The following is a 25,820-nucleotide window of genomic DNA, read 5'->3' on the forward strand; positions in this document are numbered from 1 at the left end:
GGGTCCCTTAGAATTCCGGTAACCGTCAGAGATCGTTTATCAATTGGAATTATTGATCACCGGCGAACGTAGCCTAATTTACAGAGCGAGAACGAACAGGGGCAGGCTTAGGGTAGCGGAGCATAGGCCAGAATGACACTCTTGGTAATCCCCCGGCCCTTCCCTGTCGTTTCCAACCAACGATCGAAGGGCTGGAAAGGGGGATGGCGGCGAAGGGGGGGTCCGCGATGCTTCACGGTACTATCGATCATTCGGCAGGCCTCATAATTAGCAATTAACTATATCCATTAGTCGGTGATATAATTACCATGTGCTCCTACTACCGACGCTTAACCCGCCGTCTGCACGGCACGGCGGATGTTACGAGGGGCTGATTTTCGCGGCATTAGCAGGTACATCACGATAATTATACGATCGATTATTCTAGGAGACCAGCGGGGGCCCAGAGACGAAGGGGGGAGGGGATGAAAATTGCTCCCTTCTCGTCCCCACCAAGTATCTAGTAAACTTGGCTGGCTTCGACTCGAATCGATCCATCCTATTTTCGATAATTCAAGGTCCGTGCCCCCTTTCAACGCGCCAACAGAATACAGCGTATATACCTAACTCTGTCTCTTTCGACGTGTGCAGTATATCATTATAGTAGCATTTTCTCGAATCGTCAAAACACACGCACCACACGTAGAATAATTCTTACGTTGGTTCGCTATGCAAGACAATTTTTTTTTTCAACGGTCTAGTCGTTGGTTCTCCCATCTTTTTTTTTTAATTATCTTTAACGTCAAAGTACAGGTGAATCGAGGGGAAGCAAGTCGCGCGCTTGCTAAACGAAATAAAACATTCACCTGCCGTAGGAGAAGAAGAAGGTGGAATCGATAGTTGGAGAAGTTATTAACCCAGGTTTGTACGGAGAGAACCGTACTAAGGGCGCGCGAGCGCGCTCGCCGTGTGTGTACAGGTTTGAAACTAGCTAGTATTTAGCCCCTGTCCTCGTGCCTTCTTCTTTCGACACGTTCTGCGAGAGAGGGGCGAACGAAATGAAATTTAATCACCGCAAGGAGTTAGAGAAACGGGCCAGGCGTCGTCGTCGTCGTCCTAGGACGACGCGTGTGTGGCGGCGAATTAGCCGCACGAGACACGGGGTTGTAGTTCACACACGGTGGGCCGAAAGCTGAAAGTTTCACGCGTTGCCTGCCCTCTCTCTCTCTCTCTCTCTCTCTCTCTCTCCGCGTAATTATTATCGTGGGATTGGTATAACCGTTGATTATGGCTATTATAAACTGTCGGGCGAATATAAGAAGGTGTAGAGGGTAGGGCGCGAGCGCCCTGTTAGGTAGTTGGAATTAGCCGGCTAGGATCGGCCTAGAACTATCTTGGATATATACCGCTGATTGCGGAATTAGAATTTATATGGATCCGTGCACGCGAGCCGAGGTCAGCGGTTCTCAATTTCTGCACAGGGGGGGCCGAAATCAGCCCGGTTGATACGGACGATCTGTTTTCGGGCCGCGGTCGGTTTACGATTAATTCTAAAAGCTCTCGATATACCACTTAATTCGGCCAACGATATCAGCGATTAACGTCCAGCAATGATGTGGCGCCTACATCGCCCCGCCTCCGGCGTCCAGCTCGCCAATTCACTCAAAACCACCTCCTCCACCTCCACCACCACCGCCACAGTCACCACCCCCCCTCACTCTGCCCCTGCGTATCCCACCCCCCGATTTCCACCCGGTTTGCCCGTCGCACGCAATGAAATTACTACGCGTCCCATGAAAATAATCTAATTGAATAACGCGTCGTTATCATTTTTGCGTAATAACGATGAGGGTAGACCTTGGTCGTGATTTTCGGCGGACGGAATATGCCGATGTTTGGTGAAAACGATAATTGTCGAATATAACCACGGCGACAGTGCATACGGGTCGATTATACAACCTCCGGCGGATTAATGTTTCAAGGAACGTTGCTTGGGGAATTCGCCGCTTACAGCCGATAGCCAGCTTGCGAAAGGATTTTGCCTCGGTGTTTGTTCGTTGCTGATTCAGATCGAACGCGTTCGGGATTCTTTCGATTTTTTCACGATTTTCCTTTGTTTTCTAGTTTTCTCTTTTTTCTTGCTTTTTTAAGTCTTCGAGGTGCAGTGGTTTTACTGGGTAAACCGGTGGTTGCCTGGGTTTGAAACGAGACCACTTTCAGTTCTTGACTTAGGAAGTACCCTTATTAACCCTTTACCTTGCCATTTTACCATCGCTACATACGTTTATTTTGGCTGTTTACTGCTGCGATACCGTGCTAAGTGAAAAGAAATTGAAACACCCTGTGTAGTTTGTATTTGGTAATTTCGAATTGAATCTTGGGGTTGAATTTCGAGTTCGTTAAAAATGCGACACTTCTCTTGTTATGTCTCAACTATGATGTACCATTACAAGGCAAGGGGTTAAGAAATGCAGCAGAATTTTTATTAAAGATATTTATTAATTAATACAATTTAAAATTATACAATTGACAGATATTCGTAATTATTTGTCGATACAAGAAATGTTCGTCTTCTCATCGAACGTCAAAGGGTTAACCATGTCACCGCCGAATTATCACTTCCACCCTAACCTAACTTCCCTCACATCTTCCCACGCGATTTTCTTCGTCGTCGTGCACCACCGCCGATTATCCTGATTATATACGTCCACACAACGAGCATCACATAGTGTTCCACTCTGTCGAAAGACACGTTTTCTAGACACCCGAATTCCCCCCCCGGGAGGCCTAGCTGGCTGATTAGAGCCGGAGCTGCTTGAATAATATTTGTCGTCGACTTTCTTCGCGAACGAAATCTGCACCACGTTCGATTCTCCTATGCATATGTAAGAGCCGTGCCCGGCACTCGAATTGATGAAATTCCCAACATTAATTGTATCACAATGGTAATTGAATCTGCGGAGCGCCGTCTATTTGAACAATAGTTGGTTATATTATGTAGATTTGCCGTCGTAGCCTCCGTACCCCGCCATCCAGCTTGCCCCCTCTTCCCGTTTCCACCCCTTCTGTCCTTCTTCTCTCTCTCCCCCTTTAACACTCCCCCGTCTTCCCGTTACCTTCACTATTCCACCCCAGCCCCCAGTTCCACCCCTCTTCGTTTCAACGACGACGGTTGCCGCAGCACCGCCTGGCTGTTTAAACACAGACGATATCAGAACTACCAGAACTAACGTACGGAGTTAGCACGGGTTAGGTGGCTCGACTACGGTCGCCATTATCATAATTGCACGTAGAGTTCCTTCGACGAAACTCCGGCTGACCTGTCGCAATGGGAATAGACGATGATCTCTTCGGTGACCTGGAATCAGTGCAAGCTTCAGACCTTTTGCTGGAAGTTTGCCACTGATTTCGGTGTGAAAAGAACCTCCTTTCCTTGTTTTTCGATTGCTATCTTTCTTTTTTGTGTACTGGATTGTATTGTTCGTGTGTTGCTTCTTGTATCTGGGCGAGAAGCATTCGTGGAAGGTCGATTATCGTAAATTGCCAAAGGGACAATTGTTGTGAATCGGGATAACGTGGAGTGTCTAGGTTCCATTGTAGAGTTCTAGAGGTTAACTATGCAAAGTTTGGCACAGAACCTGTCGGTGTTTTTTGCAAAAAGAATTTTCAAAAGAATCGTACTTCTTTAACTAATGATTGTGGAGGAAATTAAGTCCTTGACTTCTTCCTTGGAAACCGGTTAAGTTAGGTTGCTAATTAAAATAGAGGACATTGTAAATAAATAGGTGACCAAGCACGTACTTATTAGTACATTTGCCGAGTGCAAAAAATACTGGAAGACTTAATATTTTCTCCTCGACTACATCTTCGTCGCGATGAGAACCCCTGCGCCAGGTGGGTACTCCTTTATCACGGCGAATAAAGTTGCAAAGGCCGTATTCCTCGCGTGGAAGTGGGGATAGTCGTAAAAGTGATGTGCCTCTGTTACACTCCCAGAGGAACGTTACATTTTACAATCGTTCAGATTAAGATCGGACGTTCCTTGGAATTGTCATTTTCGAGCGTTTCGTTCTTCCGAGGTGTGGTTTTGTTCCACGCGAACTTAACTTTCCCGTGGTGTGGTCCTTTTCTTGGAAATTTATCCACCCGCGAAAAGGGGGGATTCCCACATTACCGGGTAGAAAGATAAGCGACAGCTTGTGCAAATGATATGCACGCGTCGCACTCACAGGTTGACACCTTTGCTAATCGGCCACGTTGGGACTATCAGAGACGGTTCGACCGTGTGCCATGATATGCCCTGGGTGACGACGGAGGGACGAACCTGTGACGATATTAGGGACGTGTTAGGTTTGCCGAGGGATCCCTCCGGGGACAACAAAAGGACCACACGCACCGGGACGTACCAATGGACAACGTTATATTGCACTGAAATTGCTCTCGCCCGATGCCTGCCTCGCTCCTGAATCTTCCCTCATTGTCCCACTTCCCGATTCTTTCGCCAAGTGGCAAAATCAACATGCGCTATTCTTTTTTCTCACGCACGAAAAATTTCACATTATCTCTCATAATTTTTTCACTTTTGTACAATTTTAATTTTCGACCGTGGACATTAAAAAATTCTGGCAATTGTTCGAGGAAAGGTGTCGGATCGTGTAGTGTGAAATGTCGCATTTCTGATCATTCGTAAATTGATCCTTCGAGTGAACGGTGAAGTGTTGACAAATTTTTAGGTTCTTCGTGTTAATTTAATGTTGATGTAATTGAAATAGTCGGGAATTGAAACACCATTTGTACGTATCACAAGTAATGTACATTCCTCGTTTACTGTGAAAAATATTACTCGCTTAATTTGCTGCAGATGAGGAAGCCGTGCAGTGCAAACATTCAATCTTCTTCTTATCCTAAAATTAGCTATCTATTTACTAAACAAATCCACCTTGCATATCTAAAACTCAGATACCAAAAACTGCGTATAATCACACCTGTGTAATAATAATCCAGGGTTGTCCCTAATTACTTCTTCGCCGAAAAAGAACAACCCTCTTTCTTCGTTTCTAGTCTCGTTTAATCCAGACCAGGCTTAACCAGATTAGGATTCAATTTTTACGCCGTTCGATCCGCGTAGAGGGTTGCCAGTAAGGCGGGTGGGGGGGAATGATTAAAAGGCGAGGCTTAGGTAGGTCGGGGGCGTCTACAGGCGGGCATTAGCCGGTTGGCCAGGGGTATACGTAACAGGACCATCGGATCCGAATTTCGAGAATTCCGGTAGCTTTTAACGCCCATCCTGGCATCGCCCGAACTCGTGTTAGGCCAGGGCCAGTCGACGTACGATCGCCCGATGTGCACGGACTTTGCTCGGTGGCGATGGTGTTCTCCCACTGCTGAGTTGCTAGCCCTGGCTGGCTGTGCCTGCCTGCCACCACCTCATTTGAATTTCTAATTAGGAAACCTCCATGCAATTATTGGATTAATGTAAATTACGAGAGCTGGCTCGGTCTCCGCCACCGCTACCGCTACCGCCGCACAAGGGTGGAGCTGTCTCTCTTCCTCTCCCCCTGTCTACCTGTCTCTCTTCACCCTTTGCACTCACCTCACCCATTCCCCTAACTGTATCTCTCTCTCTCTCTCTTGAACGAACGAACAGTGTTTCGTCTCTTTTCAACCTGATCCCAACGTTGTCTCTCTGTTTCACTCTAACATTCTCTGACAGTTCAACCTTCTCCCTTCGTCTCGTTCAACCCCTTATCGTTCCTCCTTCACCTTCTCTGTCTCTCTCTCTCTCTCTCTGGTCGTCTCTCTTTTACCACCACTCTTCACCGACCCCCGTTCTCCACCCCTTTCCCTCGGCAAGCCTCTCTTCTACCCCCCGCTCGTTTCTCTCTCTCTCTTCCTTTCGCTCGACGGGGGTTGGGGATAATTAAAATCCGTTGATTAATATGTAAATTTAATAAGATTACTGTTCTAGGAATGCCCGGTGCAGACAAGCGGTTGTACCGCGACTCCTTGTATCGGGGCTTCACCCGTTGTAGCGTAAAAGGGGGTGGCAGATTTCTTGTCGAGCTTCTTCTTTCGAACTCATCGAACGGGGTTGTAAACAGGAAACGATGATTCTTTTTCTTTCATTGGGATATGGCGTGTTCTTTGTGGAGGTCGTTTGAGGACGGTTTGGTTAATTATTGGCGACTCGATTTGGGTGGTTTTTGGTCCTTTTTCTTTGAATTGTTGCCAGTTGACGAGAGTGGGATCGTGGGTGTTTCGTGATGTATGAGACTGTTCTTGGGGTTGCGCGATATTTCGTAAACGGTGGCAATGGATAAGATTTGCGTACTGTTCTCTGAGTGGAAGGGTTGAAATTGAATATGGAACGTGTGTTTCGGAAATACTTGGAAGTTAGTGTTAGGAAACAGAAAAATTAGATTCACTGTAAATTTCGAAATCTCGAATTTTAAGTCCTCAATCTTTACTTTTTCAATTCAAGGAATTCTAAATGTCACGAGTTTCAAGTATCATTATAAAAACAATTTCACGATTTTTTTACAATAATTACTAATTTTTCTTTCTTCAAACGAAATTGCAATCTTTCTTCACACAAACGCAGAAAAATCGGTTTACAGAAGATTCACTAATACTGAACAAAAAAAGCAGTGCCACAAATCAAACCTATTGCGCGATAGATCGAAATCTCGCTGTCCTAAAGGGACATTTGCATTACAAAAGAAAGTCTAAATTGCGATCAAATGAATCGTCAAACTCTCCCAAACAAGCAACCTCAAGGTGACGCTCGAAGAGCACAGAAGCTCATTCGCGAAATAGACACGAGAACGAAAGGTGGCAGAGCGGCGAAAGGAGCGTACGGCGGGCGGCAGGCAGGCAATTTTTGTCGCTGCGTAAGCTAAAAATACAATTTGAAAAATCCAACAATACCGGCCAATTCGCAGGAAAATGCGCCAGTCACCCGAACGCCGTCGGTATTGTTCGCCGGCTGGACACAATGCGCCCGATTGGCGGTCCCGGATTTTTACAACATTCGCGACTTTTTTCACGTTGCGCCAATCCCTCCGCGCTCGTCCCTCTCATCGCTGTACACGCGTGTGCACCGACAGAGGCCAGCCAGGCAAACCACCTTTTTTGTTTCCTTTCCCCGTTCCTTTTTTTTTCCAACCCCGACGACGTCGGTTTGCCGCACGCTCGCTCGCTCGCTCTCGCTCTCGCGCTCACACGCCAAAACCGTAGCGTAATCGTCGTCGCGCGTTCCGGCGATTTGCATAGCCGAGTCGAAAAGTGGCGCTAGCCGACCACCGTTGATTTCTACCCCGCTCGTGCCGTGCTTTTTTCCCCTCCCCGCCCCTGAACCGTGGGTGGAACGTGTGCAGAGGCCAGGATAATCCGCAAAAACCGCGGGATTTCTCGAAATCGCGCTGCCACCGCCACCGGACCACGCTCGCCTAAAACGTTGGCGGCTTGGCTGTGGACCGTTTTGTGTGTCGCGGCGAGACACGCGCGTGTAAAACGCGCGCGTCTACTACGCGTCCAGGTGGTTTGGTGTCGGGTGGGTTGGCTGTGGTTTTTTGCCACGTTCCAACGACGCCCTCCGTTTATTAACCCCCTTTCTGCTTTCGCGATCCTGTGGCGAAGCAAGCAGTCGTATGAATTTTTAATTACGCCGCCGGGCTGGCCCGACCGTCGCGAAAATATCGTCGTGATTAGCGGGAATGTATTGTCGGAGAAACTTGTAACGAGACGGGGTTCAATTAACGGATTTTCCACGGGGCTTCGCGGCTGCCGACAGCGCGCGGCCCGTTCCGTTGCGTTGCTCGCGTTTGTTTTTCGACCGTGTGACTCGCGCGCGGACTGTTCACGCGATGATAACACCGTGGATCGGTGTTTGATGTAATTCCACCGACTCTCGATTGCGCTCGCGAGAGGGGAAATATCGAGTTGTTTTCTAGAAGTAACGCGGTATTTTTGTTTAGTGAACTTTTGGGATGAGGCGAAATTTAGCTGGTTTAGCGATAAGTAGTTTTGTGGAAAATTGCATAATTTTCTGGCATTCTTCTTTATCACGGTGGTTGTGTTCCTTATTTGGGTGTAGGTGTTTCGTAATAATCTATCATTCCTTCGAGAATGGAAAATGTGACGTTACTCATGGAATGACCCACAAATATCATTCCTTCGGGAATGAAATCGACCTCATTATAGGACCACTCACAGACATCATTCCCTCGAGAATGGAATGTTGCACATTACTTACAGGATCACTCACAGAAATATCATTCCCTCAAGAATAGAAAATGTCACATTACTTGTAGGATCACTCAAAAATATCATTCCCTCGAGAATGGAGTGTACCTCATTACTTATAAAATGACCCACAAATATCATTCCACGAGGAATGGAAAAAACTGCATTGTGAGTGATGGCGTGAATGTCGTGTGTCTGTTTTGAATTTGTGTGAACGTTCTAAGCTAGACATGATCTATGGCTGACACTCGAATCGACTCGAGATTGGGGAAACAGTCAGTGTCCTAGAGAGAAGCAGCGAGTAAACAGTAGAACTGCGTTGTTGATGATAACAAACAGTGCGAGAGCATATATGCGAGAAAGAATAAGAGTTTATGTGCCTTTATCGTTATTGTGCAATTATTATTATAAAATATATTCGTATTAAACTTTCTACCACGTGTTGATGAGTTTATGTGCCTTTATCGTTATTGTGCAATTGTTATTATAAAATATATTCGTATTAAACTTTCTACCACGTGTTATTCACCCACAACTCATAGAATGACCCACAAATATCATACCACCGGTAATGGAAAGAACCGCACAACTCATAATACGAAACTCACGAATCATATATCATTACATAATATCATTTCATAATACGAAACCTATACATATGAAAGTGTTTTCGAAAATTCATCGAAATTGAATTACACGGAAAGTTGCATTCCCTCCGAGTGGTAATAACGCATAACAACAATAGATCGAGGGAAAAGTGACTTGTATATCGTTAGAAAGTTAATAACGAAACGCTAATTACATACCAATTTAGGTTACGCCTGTTTTGTAACCACCCCTTGGATAACACTCTTCAACGTAACAACCACATTTCAGAATATTTCCTCCGCGTAAAAGTATCACGAGATTCTACGTGAGATAACACGTCCCCGAGATATTCAAATATCCCATCACAGGTGTGTTCTCGTAATCGTTCGAGAATTTGCAAGGCACGGATTAATACGCCAGTGGACGGTGGTCGCACATGTCCTCTCTCTCTCTCTCTCTCGCGGTCTCCGGTCGCGGCGGCGACGACGTCGTCGTCGTCGTCGTCGTTTGGCCCGCGATCCAATCAATTTCGCGTCACCAGGACGAAGAAAACCGCCCCTCGTTGCCGCGAAAAAGGGGGCACAAAGTTATTAAAATTCTGCTACAGCGAGATCGACGTCGACTGGCCGGGAATAATTAATCGGCGAACAAAAAGATTCTCCTCGAGGCTGGCCGCCGCGCGCGCCGTTGCTCCGCTCTCCGTTCCATAAATTAAGATAAATTCCTGTGACACGTCGATTCGTTCCCGGAGGGAGAGGGGGGTGAGGCACCCAGGATCGTTGCCAAACATCGACGCAGTTTTTCGTTACTCTCCTCCTCCCTGTCCTACGGTAAAAATGAAACAGAGAATGAACGGCGGGGGGAAAAAAGGGAAGAAAGAAAGAAAAAATGTCGATGAGAGAAAGAGAAGGAAAAAACGAGCAGAACCATCGGTATTCCCCCAGCGAATCTGTCACACTCCCTTTAGCCGGCTTGTAGAACGAAGCTGACGCGTGCGCTCGCACGCACACGATCATCCCCTTTCTCGTCTCGATCGCGTTGTACTATATACATACATACTATAGCTGTACGCCCGTATGCGTAGGATGAGCGTGGACGCACAAGCACACGTACAGTAGTGATACACCGACGATTCGGCTACTAACAAACCCAATAAAAATAATGCACTTTCGTGCATTTGCAAATGAACGTTGTCATTTTATTTCGACGGGAACGAGTCACGTGGTGCACGCGCTCTGGGGGCTGCCAACAGTCCCCGCCGCTGATAATAATTATGGATATTGAGAATGGTTATCGCTGACGCCCCGCGTATTAATGCCCTGGCCGGCTCGCATGCCGATAAACAAATTTGCCATGTCGGTGTCTACGCCGCGGCGGCACCGGCAGCGACGGCGGCGTCGTCTAACTTTTTCCGCGGCCGCGCAAATTAAGCGCGCCCCAGGCCATTAGGGTTTCGAGAGACTGGAAATTAGTTTGTCGTTGACACGATAGCGAGCACCGAGGGGGAGAGGTGATGCTTGGATGAACGTGTGCGTTCTGCTCGTTCAGATTTCGAGGGCTGTTATGGGGATTCTTCGGTATGTGAATACTTTTGTTTTTTCATTTCTGTAGATATTTTCGAGGATATAGCTGTGTTTTTTGGGATTTGGAGAATTAAGAGTGTAGTGGGTGTAGTTGTTCTAATTTGACATTTTTTCACATTCGCGACAAATGAAGGGAAATTTCAAAGACATTGTGTAATTAGGTAAATTAGACTTTTTGGGGCCCTGCAGAGTATGTAGGTCACTCTAAATTCGGTTAAATCCAGAGAAACGTGAGGAGATCCAAATATCTTGAGACACTTTGACAGGTAGAAAATTTCAGCTAAAGAATGTAGAATAATGATACAACGAATTATCATTACTTTACTCAATGTAAACATTCCGAAACCCAAGTATCTACAACACCTCGAACATTCAGTACTCACAAAAGGACACTGAAACAGTAGAACACATAATAGATCATCGTAACTTCCTAAAATTTTCAAGTCATCGAAACTTTGAATTCGTTTGTCAACCCTTTACCCACCGTGTCTCCGCTATAATTTCTCACTCGATTCTGGAGTATCCCCCCCGGTGATATTGGGCTATTTTAAAAATGACAATACTCGGGGAAGATTTTACCGGTAACCATTCGCTGCTCTACGCAGCAAAATTTTCTTTTTCAACGGAGGGTGGAATTGCCGGTGAACGCATAACGCGTAATTACTGTCCACGATGTGGTGGGGGACAACGTTTATGTGCAGGCCATGTAACGTCCAGTTATACAGCCTCGTCGATGGTCGTCATTTACAGCAATGTCGCATTGGCCAGCGCAGCTCTCGTGTACATGTATAGGCGTCCGGCTATTTATGAATTGACACCACATTAGGGATATTGCTTAACAATAGCGACACGGTTAGCTCGTCGAAGGGTCGCCGTGAAAAGCTGTTATTTTGAAACGCGTTATCGTTGCAAGTAGTAATTGCGAGATTACTGAACATCGGCTAGGAACGCCTGTATTACAAACGCCTCGATCGTACGGGGAAAATTAGGTTGCTAGAAATTGTGTAACTTTCACGTTGTAAAAATGACGAGATTTGAGATGGGAAGAAACCCTCCTTTCTCGTCTCCTCCTTTTCTCTCCCTTTTATACTCTCGTTAGATCGTTGCACAGCTACTCTCGCCACGTTTCTTCTCGGATTGAAAAATTCATCGAATCGCGTCTTGTTAATTTCTTTTTCCCTCAGACCTCGTAAGTAACTAAGCGCGCGGAACTTGCGTTTATATTCCGTAATTAATTAACGTGGCTCCACAGTCAGCCTGAAAGAAAACTTTGTATGGACATCGTTGTAATTAAATTCGCTGCCGCGCTTCTATTTAAAAAAAAAAAGGTGAGCGAGAGAGGGGGAGAAAAGAAAGGAAAAACGGGGGAGAGAAAGAGCGAAAATATAAAAGAGGGTTATATAATTTCTGACACATTCTTTGCGGCTCCTTCCGCGAACGCGTTCCAATTGAACACTCGAATCCGTAATTAGAAAAGTCAAACGGCGGCCAAAGCGACCGCCGGGCTGCTAGAAGAAAGCGAATCTTTCTTTCTCTCTCTTTCTTTTCATAACAATAAGGCGAAACGCCCGCGCAGGGAGAGAGAGAGAGAGAGAAAAGAACATGCGGCACGCGTTCCTTTTCTTTCGCCTCGTTACGTCGATGCTTTTTGCGGGGTTCCCTCATTACTTCTCCGCGACAAAGTAATTCCGCGTTAGAATTAATACTACATATTAAAAACTATCGCGCGCGGACACGTCGCCTCCTGGTTTTCCATGTGTTTTGCCCTTTGTTGATCCCTTTGCCGTGGAGATTGTTTTTCTTCTTTTTCAACGGGTGTGTCTCATTGTGCGACAGCCCAGCCGCCAGACCCTTGAGCGGCTGAACCGTATTTAACTGGCGAAAACCGTGCTTTTGAACGTTTTTTGTATAAATAATGCGTGGTAAAACGTACGTTTGTTATTATGCTTATTATGGCCGGGATAATGAGAGAATGAGGTACAGAGGAACTTTGTTCCATCAGTTCGCAATATGTAAAAATATGCTGCACCGCTGTGGCTCTCCCCTTTCCGTGCTTTTGCGAAAGTTTACTACTCTCGGGGCAAAAGGGAAGTTGCGGTGGAATTTTGTGGGTCGACGAATGTCCACGAAACTATACCGCGCGCGCCAAATTTATGTATATTTTCACGAATGATTCTTTAGAAAAATTGCCTCGTTAAGAAAGTTTCCGGCTTTTCCTTCGTTCGGGAAAATTCTATCGTTGAACCGATGTACACTTTGTTCGTTCGTTTGTCTTTTTAAGTTTGTCTGTCAAGATCAGTTGTTTGGACTTGAAGCGAATGTGGAATGTGTAGCATTCTTTCGTTTATGGAATGTGAACTTAAGTTGCGTCGACGCATACACTACCGGCTAAAAGTTTGGAATCACTGAGTGTTGCAATTTACACAAAAGTTTCCAGAAAAAAAGTCAGCGACATTGAGAATTTTTTATCATTCGAATCAATTGATATGAGATAAATTGATAAGAGCAGAATTTAGATAAACTTCAAATCTATAAAAAATTAGCAGCAGATATAATATCGATGAAAAGTGGGAGGTGATTCCAAACTTTTGGTCGGTAGTGTGTGTATGTGTTCACTGTATCAACGCGTTCATGGGAATTGCCATTTTTCTAGAACCTTTTTCATGGTTATACATTAGTGCTACAATGTTTGAAGCATAAAGCTTTCTTTAGGTAAATCAATTTTTTTAACGAAAATGTTATTCTGCTGTAGCCATGAAGCTACAGAAATTATAATTATAATGTACTTATTTTTTAGAATTATTAGACAAATTTATGAAAGTGTTTTTTGCAAAAGTATCTTCTCTTTTGTTTTTTGACAGCTTGACATAATTTTGTCACTCTGTCAATTCGATTATTTTCGGTTTAGCGTTGCCTCAAGCTTGTAGCTGGGCATTTATTTCACGTTCTTGTCCAATTGATCCCGCAAGAACTCAGTCGAATCACAATTCCAATTCCAACCTTAAACGCTACTTTCGTAATATTATTTTAATAAATAAGTGCAATATTTCGAGTAAATCTAAAACCTTGATTAGTCTGAATTTCTAATAAAGCTGTCGCTTTATTTTTAACAAAGTTTAAGGAAAGGAATAATAAAAGATACTCCGAACTTTTGTGATTGCGGACAATAAAATTCCAGTAAAATAATAATTTCGGTACTGGGTCACATTTGACCCGGCATCAGCTGTCTTAGAATTAACGCAACGCAGCACAAGCCAAAAATCAATGCAACACATAAATAGCACACTTGCTACTTCTGAGATAAATAATTCTTCCTCCGCACACCATACGCGAGCAGCCTTCGAACGTTTCTCCTCAGAAAACACGCGAACGTGAAAAAAGCGCAGAAACAAACGAACGCGATATCCGAAGCAAAACCGTGGCGCGTAAATGCGTTCACATAATATTCCGGCCTAGAAACGAAAGCAGGCCGAACTCTGGGTGGGGGCGATTAAAAAAAAAGAGAGGGAGAAATGAAAAGAGAGAAGGAACGTGAGCTTTGTAAGGCATTTCTCAAACGCACGACATAGCGCGCGTGAAGTGCATAAACTTCCTGTGACGCGCGTGGCCGAAGGCACAAAACCGCGCGCAAGTTGCGGGCGGCGAATGCGCGCGATATAAAACGCCTTTGTCTTGCAAAAACCCGCAGACGTATATCATGCGAGGCCAGGCCACCAGCGGGCATTGTTTCACTCTCGCATAATTACCGCGAGTCACGTTTTAAAGTTGAATTTCACCTAAATAAAGCTTAATGTTATTATCGCGGCCAACGGCGAGCCGCTGCCGCCATTATGAGCTGGTTACAGTCTCAAACGTCATTGTGCCGCGTGATCGTTTTCACGATATTAAGGTGAAACGACGTTTTTCCACTGTTTTTACTCGCGCGAACGCGTCGCGATCGACGTTAATTAGATGCACGCCGCGAAACGGTTCCCGGCATTACTCTCTGTACATATGTATATACACACCTTCTTGAATAGCTGTTAAACTTTGTGCAGTTAACTTTTCTGCTCTTTCTTCCCACTCGTTTCCTTTTTTCCCTCCCTTATTTCTTTTTCTTTTTTATGGTGAAATCGCGTTTATTTAGTTGCACCGCGGTAGAAAGGAGTGCACATTTTTATCGACGGAGTGAAGAAGGAAATTGTTGAAAGAACGGGTTACGCAATGGGTGGACTACATATCGTTGTTATAAAAATTGCAATTATTTCTTTTGTCTCGATTGATGGAATTTGCTGTGAATTACACCTCGATCCATCCTATCTTTCATTTCTACCTGTTATTCCTCTATACCGATCGAGGCTATTTATCGTCGATGTACTTTGACAAATTGTATCGTTCCTCCGGTACATTTTAAATATTCGTTGACAATAAAGAAAATAGGAATATTTCGAAAATTGATAATAAGGAAAGGGACGTTCGTCGAAGGATGTTCGTAGAGTTTCCCGTAGGCAGACATACCTACGCGCGTGTGCACCCTAAAATTTATCAGTGCCGGCGCAACCGAACCACCGGGAGCGTCGACAACTGACGTCAATGGCTAAATCGAGAAATTAATTACTAAAATTGCAAGAAAAACTCGTGGCTGGTCGACAACTGATACAACTTCATTAAATTTGCCGATCGATGAGGAGTGGCGAACGCGGCGGCGCGGGAAAAAAATCAGGCTATTATCCCGCCGAAAACGGCGGTATTGATAAAACCCGCGTCGCGATCACGGCCGACCGGACAAACACAATGATAGCGAGCGAACGAAATTTTTTTTTCTCTCCCTCTCTCCCTCCTCTCCATCGCCGCCTCCCTCGCCCCCGCCGCCACCCGACACACCCGCAGCACACCACACCACCTCCGCCTCCTCCTAACCGCCCCTCTGACGCCCCTTTCGTGCGTCGTTGCTGGAAAACTCTCCGTCGGTGGATATAAAAGTCGGCGTAATAAGCGGCGAGCGTCCGAAAGGGGTCGAAAGGGGTGGATTAACAGACGGCGGCCGTTGATGGAACAACGTAATGCATACGTGATGTTTAATTAATCAATTAATAAGCGTATTATTGTTTTGTTTAATTAAAAATAATGAATCTCTCTCTGTCTGTAGCGTTGGTGGGCGGATTTACCAGCACGACCGGCGTCAGCATCATCCACCGTACGTATCAATCGCATTTGAAAGCTGACGCAGGCTACGGGATGAGCCTCCGTTATGTGTCTGTACTTTTGTTTTATATATATATGTACGTACGTATATGTACACGTGATAGGATTTTTTTCTTTTATTTTGTTGTTTTTTTTTTTATTCTTGGCTCCTGTATACTGCTTGTACACCTTTGTCGCCTGTTGGGGTTCGTAGGTTCTGGTGTTTCGACCACGAAGTTTGTAATGCACGCGATAAATGTAGTGGATTGGTGGTCGAGACTGGGGTTGCGCAATCTTTTGTAAGACTGGGGAGTAATGGGGAAGTGTTGCGTGGATTTGGGTTTGTTTGTGGGAGATGGGGTTTTGCATGAGATGTAGGATTTTTTGAAGGTACTTGTGGACTGATTTGTGGGATGAAAGGATGGAGAAGTGGAAGAGGCGCTTGAAGATCGATATTGTTGACGGAACTGTGCATGGAGTGTGGCAATTTCGGAATTTCGGAAGTTTAAGAGTTTGCAAGTATTCAGAAGTTGACTGCTTCAAATATTCGAAGATTCAAAGATTTAAGGATTCAAACATTCATCATTTCAAAGATTTGTAGATTCAAAGACTCAAAGATCCAAAGATTCGTAGATTCACAGGTTCAAAGATTCATGGATTCACAGACTCAAAGATTCAGAGATTCGAAGATTCGAAAATTTAAGAACTCATAGGTTCAAGGGTTAATATGTTCAAGGATTCAAAGGTTCAATAATTCGAAGACTCAATCATTCAAGAACCCAAAAATTTATTGATCCAAAATTCCAAACGTAACAAAACCCGAAAGATTGAAAATTTCGAATTCTCAAATCGTCAAGATCCCATGCCGCGTCGAACGAAATTGAAGACACCCGAACGGACACCAGGAAGCAGCTCGAATCCTCCGGGCGGCGGAAGCCGACGCGTCGTCACACGTTGACAGTTTCCATCCGCGAGCAGTCGATTTTAATAAACTCGATGTAAACGGTTGGCCCCTACCCTTTGTGGAGAAAGTTTCCGGGAGAGCGCGCCGATTTTTAAATATAGTGTGCCCGGTAGGTTTGGGCACCAATGAGAGCCGGGTCGGGTGGGAACCGTGTGCCACCGTCAAAGCTTTTTTCGCAAGCGTTCTCCGCTTGCCTCGCTGATCCACGAAAAAGGCTCGCCATCCGTGGAATCTTTTGTTTATAATTTTTTTGATCATTACCCAACAGGCTACTAATTCCGCCGGCGGGTGCATTCAAAATTTATCGGCGCCGCGACAAAACGCACCCTCCAATCTTTTTTACCTTCCTCCTCCTCTCTCTCTCTCTCTCTGTTCGTCACACAGGATCTCGCGATCACCTCTACCCTTTCTCCTCCACCTCCTATTCATCCCACTCGTTTCACCGCGTTCATTCTGCTCCTCTTCCTCTCTGTCATCTCTGTCTGTCGCGGTCCCTCTAGCTGTTCGCTCGCTTTCAAGCGTGTCCCACTCCCTATTGGACAGCGTTCAAAGGGTATTCAGAGTCGAAGGTCCGGAAATGGTTCGGGGGAGAGAGAAAAAAAAACAGGTAGACAGAGTTAGGCACTTGTTTGTCCAACGGATCCATCCGGGCGGCGTGATTTTTCCCCGAAAAAAATTGAAATCCCCGGTCCCGTGGCCTCCACCGCCGCCGTCGTGTTCATTGCTTCCTTTATCTTCGTTCAGCTAATTACACACGTTTCCTGTACTATCAATTCGTCGATAAAAAAAAAAAAGAAGGGAACCATTGTACCGTTACGATAAATTCGACGAACAAAAAAAAAAAAGAAGAAAAATTGGTAAAATACACTTAGAACTCGTATCTGATACCGAATCTCTGCGCTATCGTGCTTCGCCCCGGTGCAAACGTCTCTCTATCTAGTCTTTTATATTTCATATAAAATCGTTCATAGTGCGGGTCCCATTCATCCTGGCCAAACATTTTTATCCGCATAAATCACGGATACACACGTTCAACAGAAATATCCACCAAGTGTTCGAACCCGACGAATAAAAGTGTCCATTTTTTTCTCCATCGTCCCATCCCTAACTAGTCGAAACCCTGTACTCGATGGAAAAAAACGCATCGAATTATGCGGGACAATTTTCTCTGTTCTTCCCTCTTCGATCCCCTCTCTCTCTCTCTCTCTATCTCTCTGTCGTTTCACACGAATCATCAGCGTTTAAATCGCCCGCGTCACCCATAATCAAAAATATCTCTCCTATACATCGTTCAAAATAAGAGTAACCTCGTTTCGCGCATGGGACGTGCCTAAGGCAGGGTTAGAACCACTATACATCGTTCAAAATAAGAGTAACCTCGTTTCGCGCATGGGACGTGCCTAAGGAAGGGCTAGAACGTCCAAACCCCCACTTAACCGCCTACGTTTTTCTCCGTCTTAACCTACGCTCTCTGTCTATCCGCAGAACGGGCGAGAATCGGTCCGAGAGCGAGGTTACTCTTATCTTGAACGATGTACAGCCAGCGGTTTCTTCCGTTCTTTCTCTCTCTCTCTCTCTCTCTCTCTCTGTTCCACGAGGCTGAAGCCGCGCAATTTCGAGTAGGTAATCAACTCGTCGACGCGCGTTCGTCAAAAGAAAAGCGCGACGGGAACGGCGTGACGCGGGGCGCCGTTAATGAGACGCGCTTACACGTCCTGCGATCCTGATTCCATCGTGGCGCGAGACGGGAGAGGGGCATATTCGAAACGAAACGTGTGACGGTTAGGAGAGAGAGAAAAAGAAAAGAAAAAAAAGAGGAAAGAAGGGAAAACGAAGGAAGGAGAATAAAAAGTGAGCGGACAAGTGGCCTCGAGGTGGTGGTGGGAAAGGGTAACAGTCTGCATTCAGAGATCGTGGATCTGGATTGAGGAGCAATGGGAGTGAGGCGGTGTCAGGCGGAAGAGGAGCTGGGGGATGGAGAGGTGGTGGAAAGAGGAGGACAAGGGATGGGGGTGAAAGCAAAAGCGGGGGCTACGGTAGAAATAATGTGTTTAGGCGCAGGCATTTTTATCGCGCTACACCCCCGCCCTCCACCTCCGGCCCCGTTCACCCCTCAGCCCCGAAGCTTTTGTTGTTTCCAATGCTTTATGTGAATTGCACTGTAAAATCTCATTATATTCGTGTGCAATGCGTCCATTATATCCTGTGCCAGAAACATTTTTCCCCTCCCGATTTTTACCCCCAACGTGCTCTCCTCTTTATTTCTTTTCTCTCCATCTCTCCCTCTTTTCATCCCCTTTCTCTCTCACTCTCTCTCTCTCCTCGTTTTTGTCGTTTTTCTGTTCTCCTTTTTGTTTTCGTTCCTTTCGTTTCTTCCTTCTTCCCGTTTCACCCCCCTGTTTCACGTTTCATTCCCTCCAGCGTGTGTTCTATGCTACTCCGTCTCTCTCTCTCTCTCTCTCTCTCTCACGTTTCTCTGTTCGCTGTTCGAAAACCGAAACATTCCCTAAATTTATTCGCTCGTGCGACGCGCCACAGTCTAATTTGTTTCGCCGGAGAACAACGCGCTCGATGCGAAACGACGATGGACGCTAATTACCCCGCCGGTTTTCGAACCGATCGCTGTTCGATTTTCGTCTCTCCTGTGTCGCTTCGCTCGCCCGCGAGCTCGCTCGCACGATCGAAACTTCCTCTTTCCACTTCGCTCGATCTTTTGTTAGGCCGGGCTTTTCGTGAATTAGAGAATCGGTTGTTTGGCCGTTTGTTCGGTTGACTCTTTCTGCGGACGACAGGCCAGTGAAGTAAACTCGATTGTGAACGGCCGGGAATGTAATGAAGTATGCGAAAAACAAAGGTCTGGTGGAAGAAACAAAAAACAACGACAAAGGAAAAAATAGAAGTAGAAAATATATATCTGCGTATGTACATAGCAGGAGTGGAACAAAAGTTCCGCCAGGGTGAATGGGATTTCTCTGGATTTAGAATGTCACAAAAATATCTGTGTCAACTCGTTCCTCTACTCAACGCGGAATGTAAGTTCGTTCTACACGTTGGAACGACTGGTGCTTGAAATTCAACGATCTACTTGTTCGCCGATCAACTGCAATCATTACCAGGAATGTCGAGTTGTTAGAAAAATATAAACTGGTCGAGGAAGGATACTCACATTGTGGTCTAACTCGAGAATTTCGAATTTCTCAACAGAAGTCAAATGCAAATTTCAAACCGTTCTTTTCCTAAAATTTAAATGACGTTTCAAGTCGTATCATTGTCGATTCCAACGATTTAACGTCTGACTGCGAAACGAGCCGAGCGAAGGGATCAAAGACAAGTTAAAATTCTCGAGAATCGTCGAAGGGAGAGAGAGTTAGAAGCTAATCAGTGGACGAAAAAAAAAAAAAAGGACGGGTCGATACTTGGTAGACGGAACGGAATAGTTAAGTCGATTCGAAGGCAGTTAGGTAAGCTGATACAAATGACGATGCATCATCGAGTCATTATTAAGCAGAAAAGAAAGTCCGCCGGAATAAAAGTACAGGACAAACCGTTAAGCTCAGGCCGGCAAAGCGACTGGGAGGTTAATGGCGCGTCGTTGCGTATTCCAACGGTGTTTGTTTCCTCGCAGTTGGCAATAAACTAAGATAAATGAATGTCCGTAGGCTAGGCCACTATTATTCCTTCGCTCGCTGCTTACATTAAGTTGCCCCGCATTAACGGCGATGCGGAATGTATCGCGCCCATTACAAGCTCGAATTCCCGATCGAACGCTCGTCTCGACGTGTACGAAACACACCGTGGACGTAACGCCGGCTTTCTTCAGCAGCTTGGAAATTTAGGATCACGATCGTCGTGGATGTTGTTGCTGCTCTGCGAGGAGCGTTTCTAAAAAGACGAATCGAAGCGGTTAACTGTAATTCCGAGCTGCTCCTAAGCTGAAGATTTCCACTCGCTAATTGCCAATTGATGAACAAACTTCGGTTTACAAGGATCTATCGATATTCACTCCGTTACCTAGTTAATTGTTATTCAGATTTCGAAGATATAAATTGCCTAGTCGTATGGAAGCTGCAGTGTTTGGTAATTAATGCTTGGAATCCTAGCGAATGCTTCTTTTTCGAAAAAATACTGCAGTAAACGGAGATCTGCTGTAAAATTGTGCTAGTTGCATGGAGGTGAAATTGTAATTAGTGATTTATGGGTGAACTATGAAAGAGCATGTGTAGATTATAGAGAATGGAAACTGGTTGAAGACCTAATTGCAGATTTTATGGGAGACCAGAAAATCTCGCGATGTTACATGGGAATATGTAATCTTTGTACCATTTTAGCAGAAGAAAAAGTAGGGATTCGTGAACAATAATTGTCATTCTCACGTCCTCGAATTACTATAGAAAGTAGGGGAGAAACGTTGGAATGTGAACATTGAGCGCACTCAGCCTACATCATTCCGCCCTGAAAAACTCACAGAATAATCGAAGAATCACGATTTCCTTATTCCTGGAGCAATTTCAATATAAATTTCACATAATTGTCACTCCTACATTCTCAACAACTACAGAAATTCGCGAAAAAATGTTGGAATGTGAACATTGAGTGCACTCAACCTGCAACATCATTCCGTCAAAAAAAGAAAAAAACGTCACAGAATAATCAGAAAGAGCGCTATTTCTTTATTTTCCGTGTAACATTTCCTGGCTGTTGCTTCCTCGGAGCGTCGCGTGACAACGAGAGAGCGTCGCGGCGCCGGTGAAAATTATAACCGCATTTTGCGCCGCGACGTCCAAATAACCAGCCTCGTTACGTCGTTAGCGAGGACGTTTGGATAACCGCGTGAAACGCTTACGATTCGTTCGCAAAACGCGTAACACCGTGGAAGAGTGACAGAGGGAGAGGGCCGCGAATCCATCCAAGGTAAGGAGTGAGGGCTGGTTGAGGGCACACGGTGGCAGGCAACGTCGGCGGTAACGTCGTCGCAAAATCCACTGTGAGTACGCCTCAAATTCCGGCAGAGGAGGCTCAGCTCGTAAAGCACAGGAAGATGCATGCCGGGATATTAAGGCCATTATCGCCGTTGCATATTCATGCCGTATTATAATGAAAATACAGTTTATTACCGAAGATTAACAGCTTCTTACGACGACGTGCGCACGCTGCCGCGTTGGCGACTACGCTTCGCGTCGTTTCTACCAAGCCTCCCCTACCCTCAACTCTCACCCCTTTCGGCGCCCTTAAGCATTCGAAGAAGACGGAAACGCGTTTGATACGACGATCTTGCTGTCGCTCATATTTTGCACGAATTTTTCACAGATCTCGGAAAGTGTGCGTCTTGTCGACCGCTAACTTTCGGGGATTTTTTTCAACCCTTCGATGCAGACCATCGAGGATGAAAGAAAATTTTTTCGCGAACTGCATCACACAGAAGTTTTATCGAAATCGGTGTTTGTTAGTTGGTCTTTTTTTGTGGGTGTATTTGACGGATGTTCAAAGTTGTTTTTTTTTTTTGGGAAGTGAAACCTTGGATGGAAGAAGTATATCTTTTTCCGTAAGGAATTAGCAAATTTTCTTGCACCGTTTGTGATGGTATTTTTGCTCGTTCGATCTGGAGCAATTGAGAGGATGTTTTGGGAAGTTCGAATTCGCTGCTGTGCACGGAAACTCGCGCGTGCTCCCGTTTATCCGGTGTACATAAGTAATTAATTCTATGACTTGCTCGACGCGACAGCCTCTGCCACGGACGGCGCGTGTTCGCTGAAGAGTAAATAAGAGGAAGCGGGGATGGATTGGGGAATAATTGAGACATCCTAATAAATCTTTTATCACCGTGTGATGAAAATTTCTGCTCCCAGTTGCACCTTCTAAAGGGATAGTCCTTCGTATTTTACGGTGATCTTGATCCTTTTGTGTTTGGAATGTGAGGAATGTATGTGTTTAACATTCGTTCAATTTAAATTCGTTCCACTCGTTTCAAAAGCATTGTCCAATGCCATCAATTTTATTGCGTCCACAAAGTCCTATTTCACAATTTTCTTTTTTCGTTTGCATTAAAGTTCAAACAAAAGGTCAATAATTGAACCGAAAAAAATTCACCAAACTATCTTAGGATTTAAAAAGAATTTCTTTCCTCGAAGAGCAAATATTCTATTATAATAGCTATTATAAATTGATGAAGAAATGAGAGTCTTCTGTCGCTCGAACTAAATACCTCCCCCTAATTACCAAAATTAAAAAAAAAAATCAGCACTGTCCAAATAAAACTGACATCACCCAGCAAAAGACTCCTCATCGACAAGATGTCACCCTCGATCTGGAGAATCAGGAATTTCCGAGTGGAAAACCGACGATGTCCAGTGGTTGTCACCCTCTCCAGCCAATTTCGCGGGTCCAAGGCTCGCAGTCTTAATTCCTCCTTGGCTATAGACACGAAACGAGGCACTACAGAGTTTCCGTTTACGTACCGTAAATAAGTAAATAATTCATTCTCCGACTCGCTTGGCAAGTGGCACCGAGGAGTGAGCGTGTCCTGGAGGATGACGGTGGAATACAGGCGGGCAAAGGGGTGAGAAAGTGGTGGGGTGTTTGGAGCAAAAGGGAGAAAGACTACTCTCTACCCAGGAGCTGTTTGCGTGAAGACGACGACGAAGACGACGATGGGTTGGCGATGTTAGGGTATGGTGGGGGTAGAGAAATCTGCATAATATCGGTAATGCTCAAAATGCGAGTCGCGTAGCTACCTGCCTTGCTTACCCCTCACGCCGCTCTACAGTCGCGTCAACTAAAACTTAATTATAATTAATTAATGCGACTGCTAACTGTGGCGGCCGGACAAGTATTGACCCGAACACGCCGCGCTCGACCGTTTCTGATTCTCTTCTCATGCGCGACTCACGATCTTCGGTGTTCCTTCGTCTCTGTATACCGCGATCCCCTAGCTGTTCGGTGTCATCAGGCCGCTGACGCGGCAGATTTCGCGTCTTAATTCCGCGTTTCGACCATCCTCGCGTACTCCTCAATCTCACCCTTCCCCATCATTCTCGACCATCGCATCCCTCAGACTGTGAGGCAAAGAGAAAGAGAGAGAGAGAGTGGGACGGAGAAGGTTGAAGCAAGAACTGGGACATAACATTTCCGTGGCGGAGGCGGCACTAAGTCTATGGCTCCGTACAGTACGTAATTAGAAACCTTTGTGCAAAATGAATACTGTTAATTAACGTACCTAAAAAGACATTATACCCGCTGGGTGGTAAACTAAATATGGCCTCCGGCGAGCGTATTACACCGTGAACGGTGTAAATAAGCGATTTGCCGTCGCAGACGCCCGCTATATACGCTTCCTTGCCACCGTTAAATCATAATGAATTGTATTCGCGGCCCGCGAGAAGAGTTCTACCTCTCAGACCACCTCGCCTTGGCATCGAGTTTCCTCGACGGCGTCGTCGTCGTCCCCTTTTACTCGCGTGCATCCACCGATTCCTGTTTTCGAGTGTGCCGCCGCTTCGTGACGAACCAAGTTTCGCCTTTTGACGCGAGGAAACCGTTCTACGGGGACACCGATACCACCGGTGATTCTTCAATCGCGTGATAATGAAGCGTGGAACGAGTTTGGCGACGTTATTGAAAAAACACTTCGGGAGTAGAAAGTTTCTATTTTATTACGTTTCTAACGGTATTTACGACTTCGGGTAGGAATGTCGTGTTAGAAGTGTAAATGCGAGCTAGATAATAAAATATCGTTTCATTGATCGATACTTTCCAGTTGTGAGAATATACTATTCGAATGTGGAGCGAAAGAAGAAGAAGGGAAAAAGGAGAGGTGGAAACTGGATGATATTTATGGGTGAAATCTGTTACGTGTTGGATTAAGGAGAGAAAAGTAACGTTCGATAATTGTGCCTCAGTGGGGAGATTTTCATTTTACAGTAAAATATTCGAAATTTAAGCGAACCTTCTTTCGAGGACTGTCCGCGATTTTCTCCCACGAAATTTCACAGGTATTCCGTGATTTCTTGCGTTAAAAACGGGGACAGCGGGATTATATTGAAAGACGACGGGCGTAAATGGTCGATATTAATTGCGCCTTGACTCATTAATTCGTTCGCATTATCTCCGCTCCGCGAGCAAGAGATCGCCGGAGATCGTGGGCTCTCTGCCTCGCTTTTGCGCGGCCCGACTCGAGTTCGGCGGGCAATTACAATATGAAAGGCACATAAATCAGCGGGTTTAATTAACGCGTTGTTATTATGATTATGACACCGCCGTGGGATTATAATATCCCGAAATGCTCCTCGAGAGGCACGGCATCCGCCGTGAGCCATTTTTCAGCGGCTCGTAAAAGCGAGAGCCCCCTCTACTTTCGACTTGCCGCGAAATCTGTTTCGAAGAGGTAATCATACCACTTCTCGCAAAAATTTCCTAAACGAATTGTGTTTTTTTCCTTCCTTTCGAGAACAGAAGCTTTTTCACTCGAGATGAATGGAGTAAGTAGACTGTGGAATATGTTGGGCAATTGTTGCGTTACGTTGTTGCGTGTGACGCGGCAGATTTTATGAGTGGAAGGTTTTCTGAATATTTATTTCTTAAATGTGCAATTTTATCAAATGGATCAAGATCAAATTTCTCACAGAATCCTCAAAATTCTGACAGAAAGGCAGAGTTACTTTTCAGTGAAAACTCTAGTCAGGGATCATACTTTGATTAATGAGTATTACTTTTATTACAATTGCATGTGCTGAAAGTTTCATCAACACTTTGGTCATTTTTTCTGTAGCAGCCTAATATATCGAAATATGCAAAGTATGTGAGAGTAACAGAGATAGGTAAATGTAGCGTAGTACACAAATATCCTCAATCTAAAGATAAGATCTCACAGAAGGGAAGTAGAAATATTTAAAATGGCTATAGAATATGATTTTCGTGCTAACAATTTCTCTGAAATTTTAAACATTTCATATACTCGACCTCACTCTTGTACACTCTCCTCCGTTCCACCACAATCAATTACCCTGAACAAAGTCCATGAACTTTCGCAGCTACACTTCCAAAAAGAAGAGAAACTCACAAAGTAGAAATAATAAAAAACAAGGTCTGTCATTGGAATCTTAACACAATGAAAGTTACTCCCGGAAGCTTGGATCCGTCGAAAAGCCTCCCCGAAACCAGCCACGCAAGTGGCGCGTTCGCGTTTAAAAGGGAGGAACATTGACGAGGCGAAAAGGGACGGGAGAATTCTCGAAGCGCGAGGGGTTGCGCTGGTGGAATAATAGAAAGAAAGCGAAGAACGTTGAAACAGAGAGCAAGAACCC

At 45.2% G+C, this 25,820-nt stretch overlaps 1 protein-coding gene across 1 annotated transcript in view; it reads left to right on the forward strand.

Annotated features, from left to right (window-relative positions):
• Positions 1-25,820, forward strand: part of LOC108572158 (POU domain, class 6, transcription factor 2) — a 190,048-nt gene that overhangs the window by 124,266 nt on the left and 39,962 nt on the right. Inside the window, exon 2 of the mRNA XM_017934355.1 lies at positions 15,523-15,570. Coding sequence (XP_017789844.1) covers positions 15,523-15,570 — 48 coding nt within the window. The remainder of the gene's footprint in view (positions 1-15,522; positions 15,571-25,820) is intronic.

This window comes from Habropoda laboriosa, unplaced genomic scaffold, assembly GCF_001263275.1.
Source record: "Habropoda laboriosa isolate 0110345459 unplaced genomic scaffold, ASM126327v1 scaffold107, whole genome shotgun sequence".
Lineage (NCBI taxonomy): Eukaryota > Metazoa > Arthropoda > Insecta > Hymenoptera > Apidae > Habropoda > Habropoda laboriosa.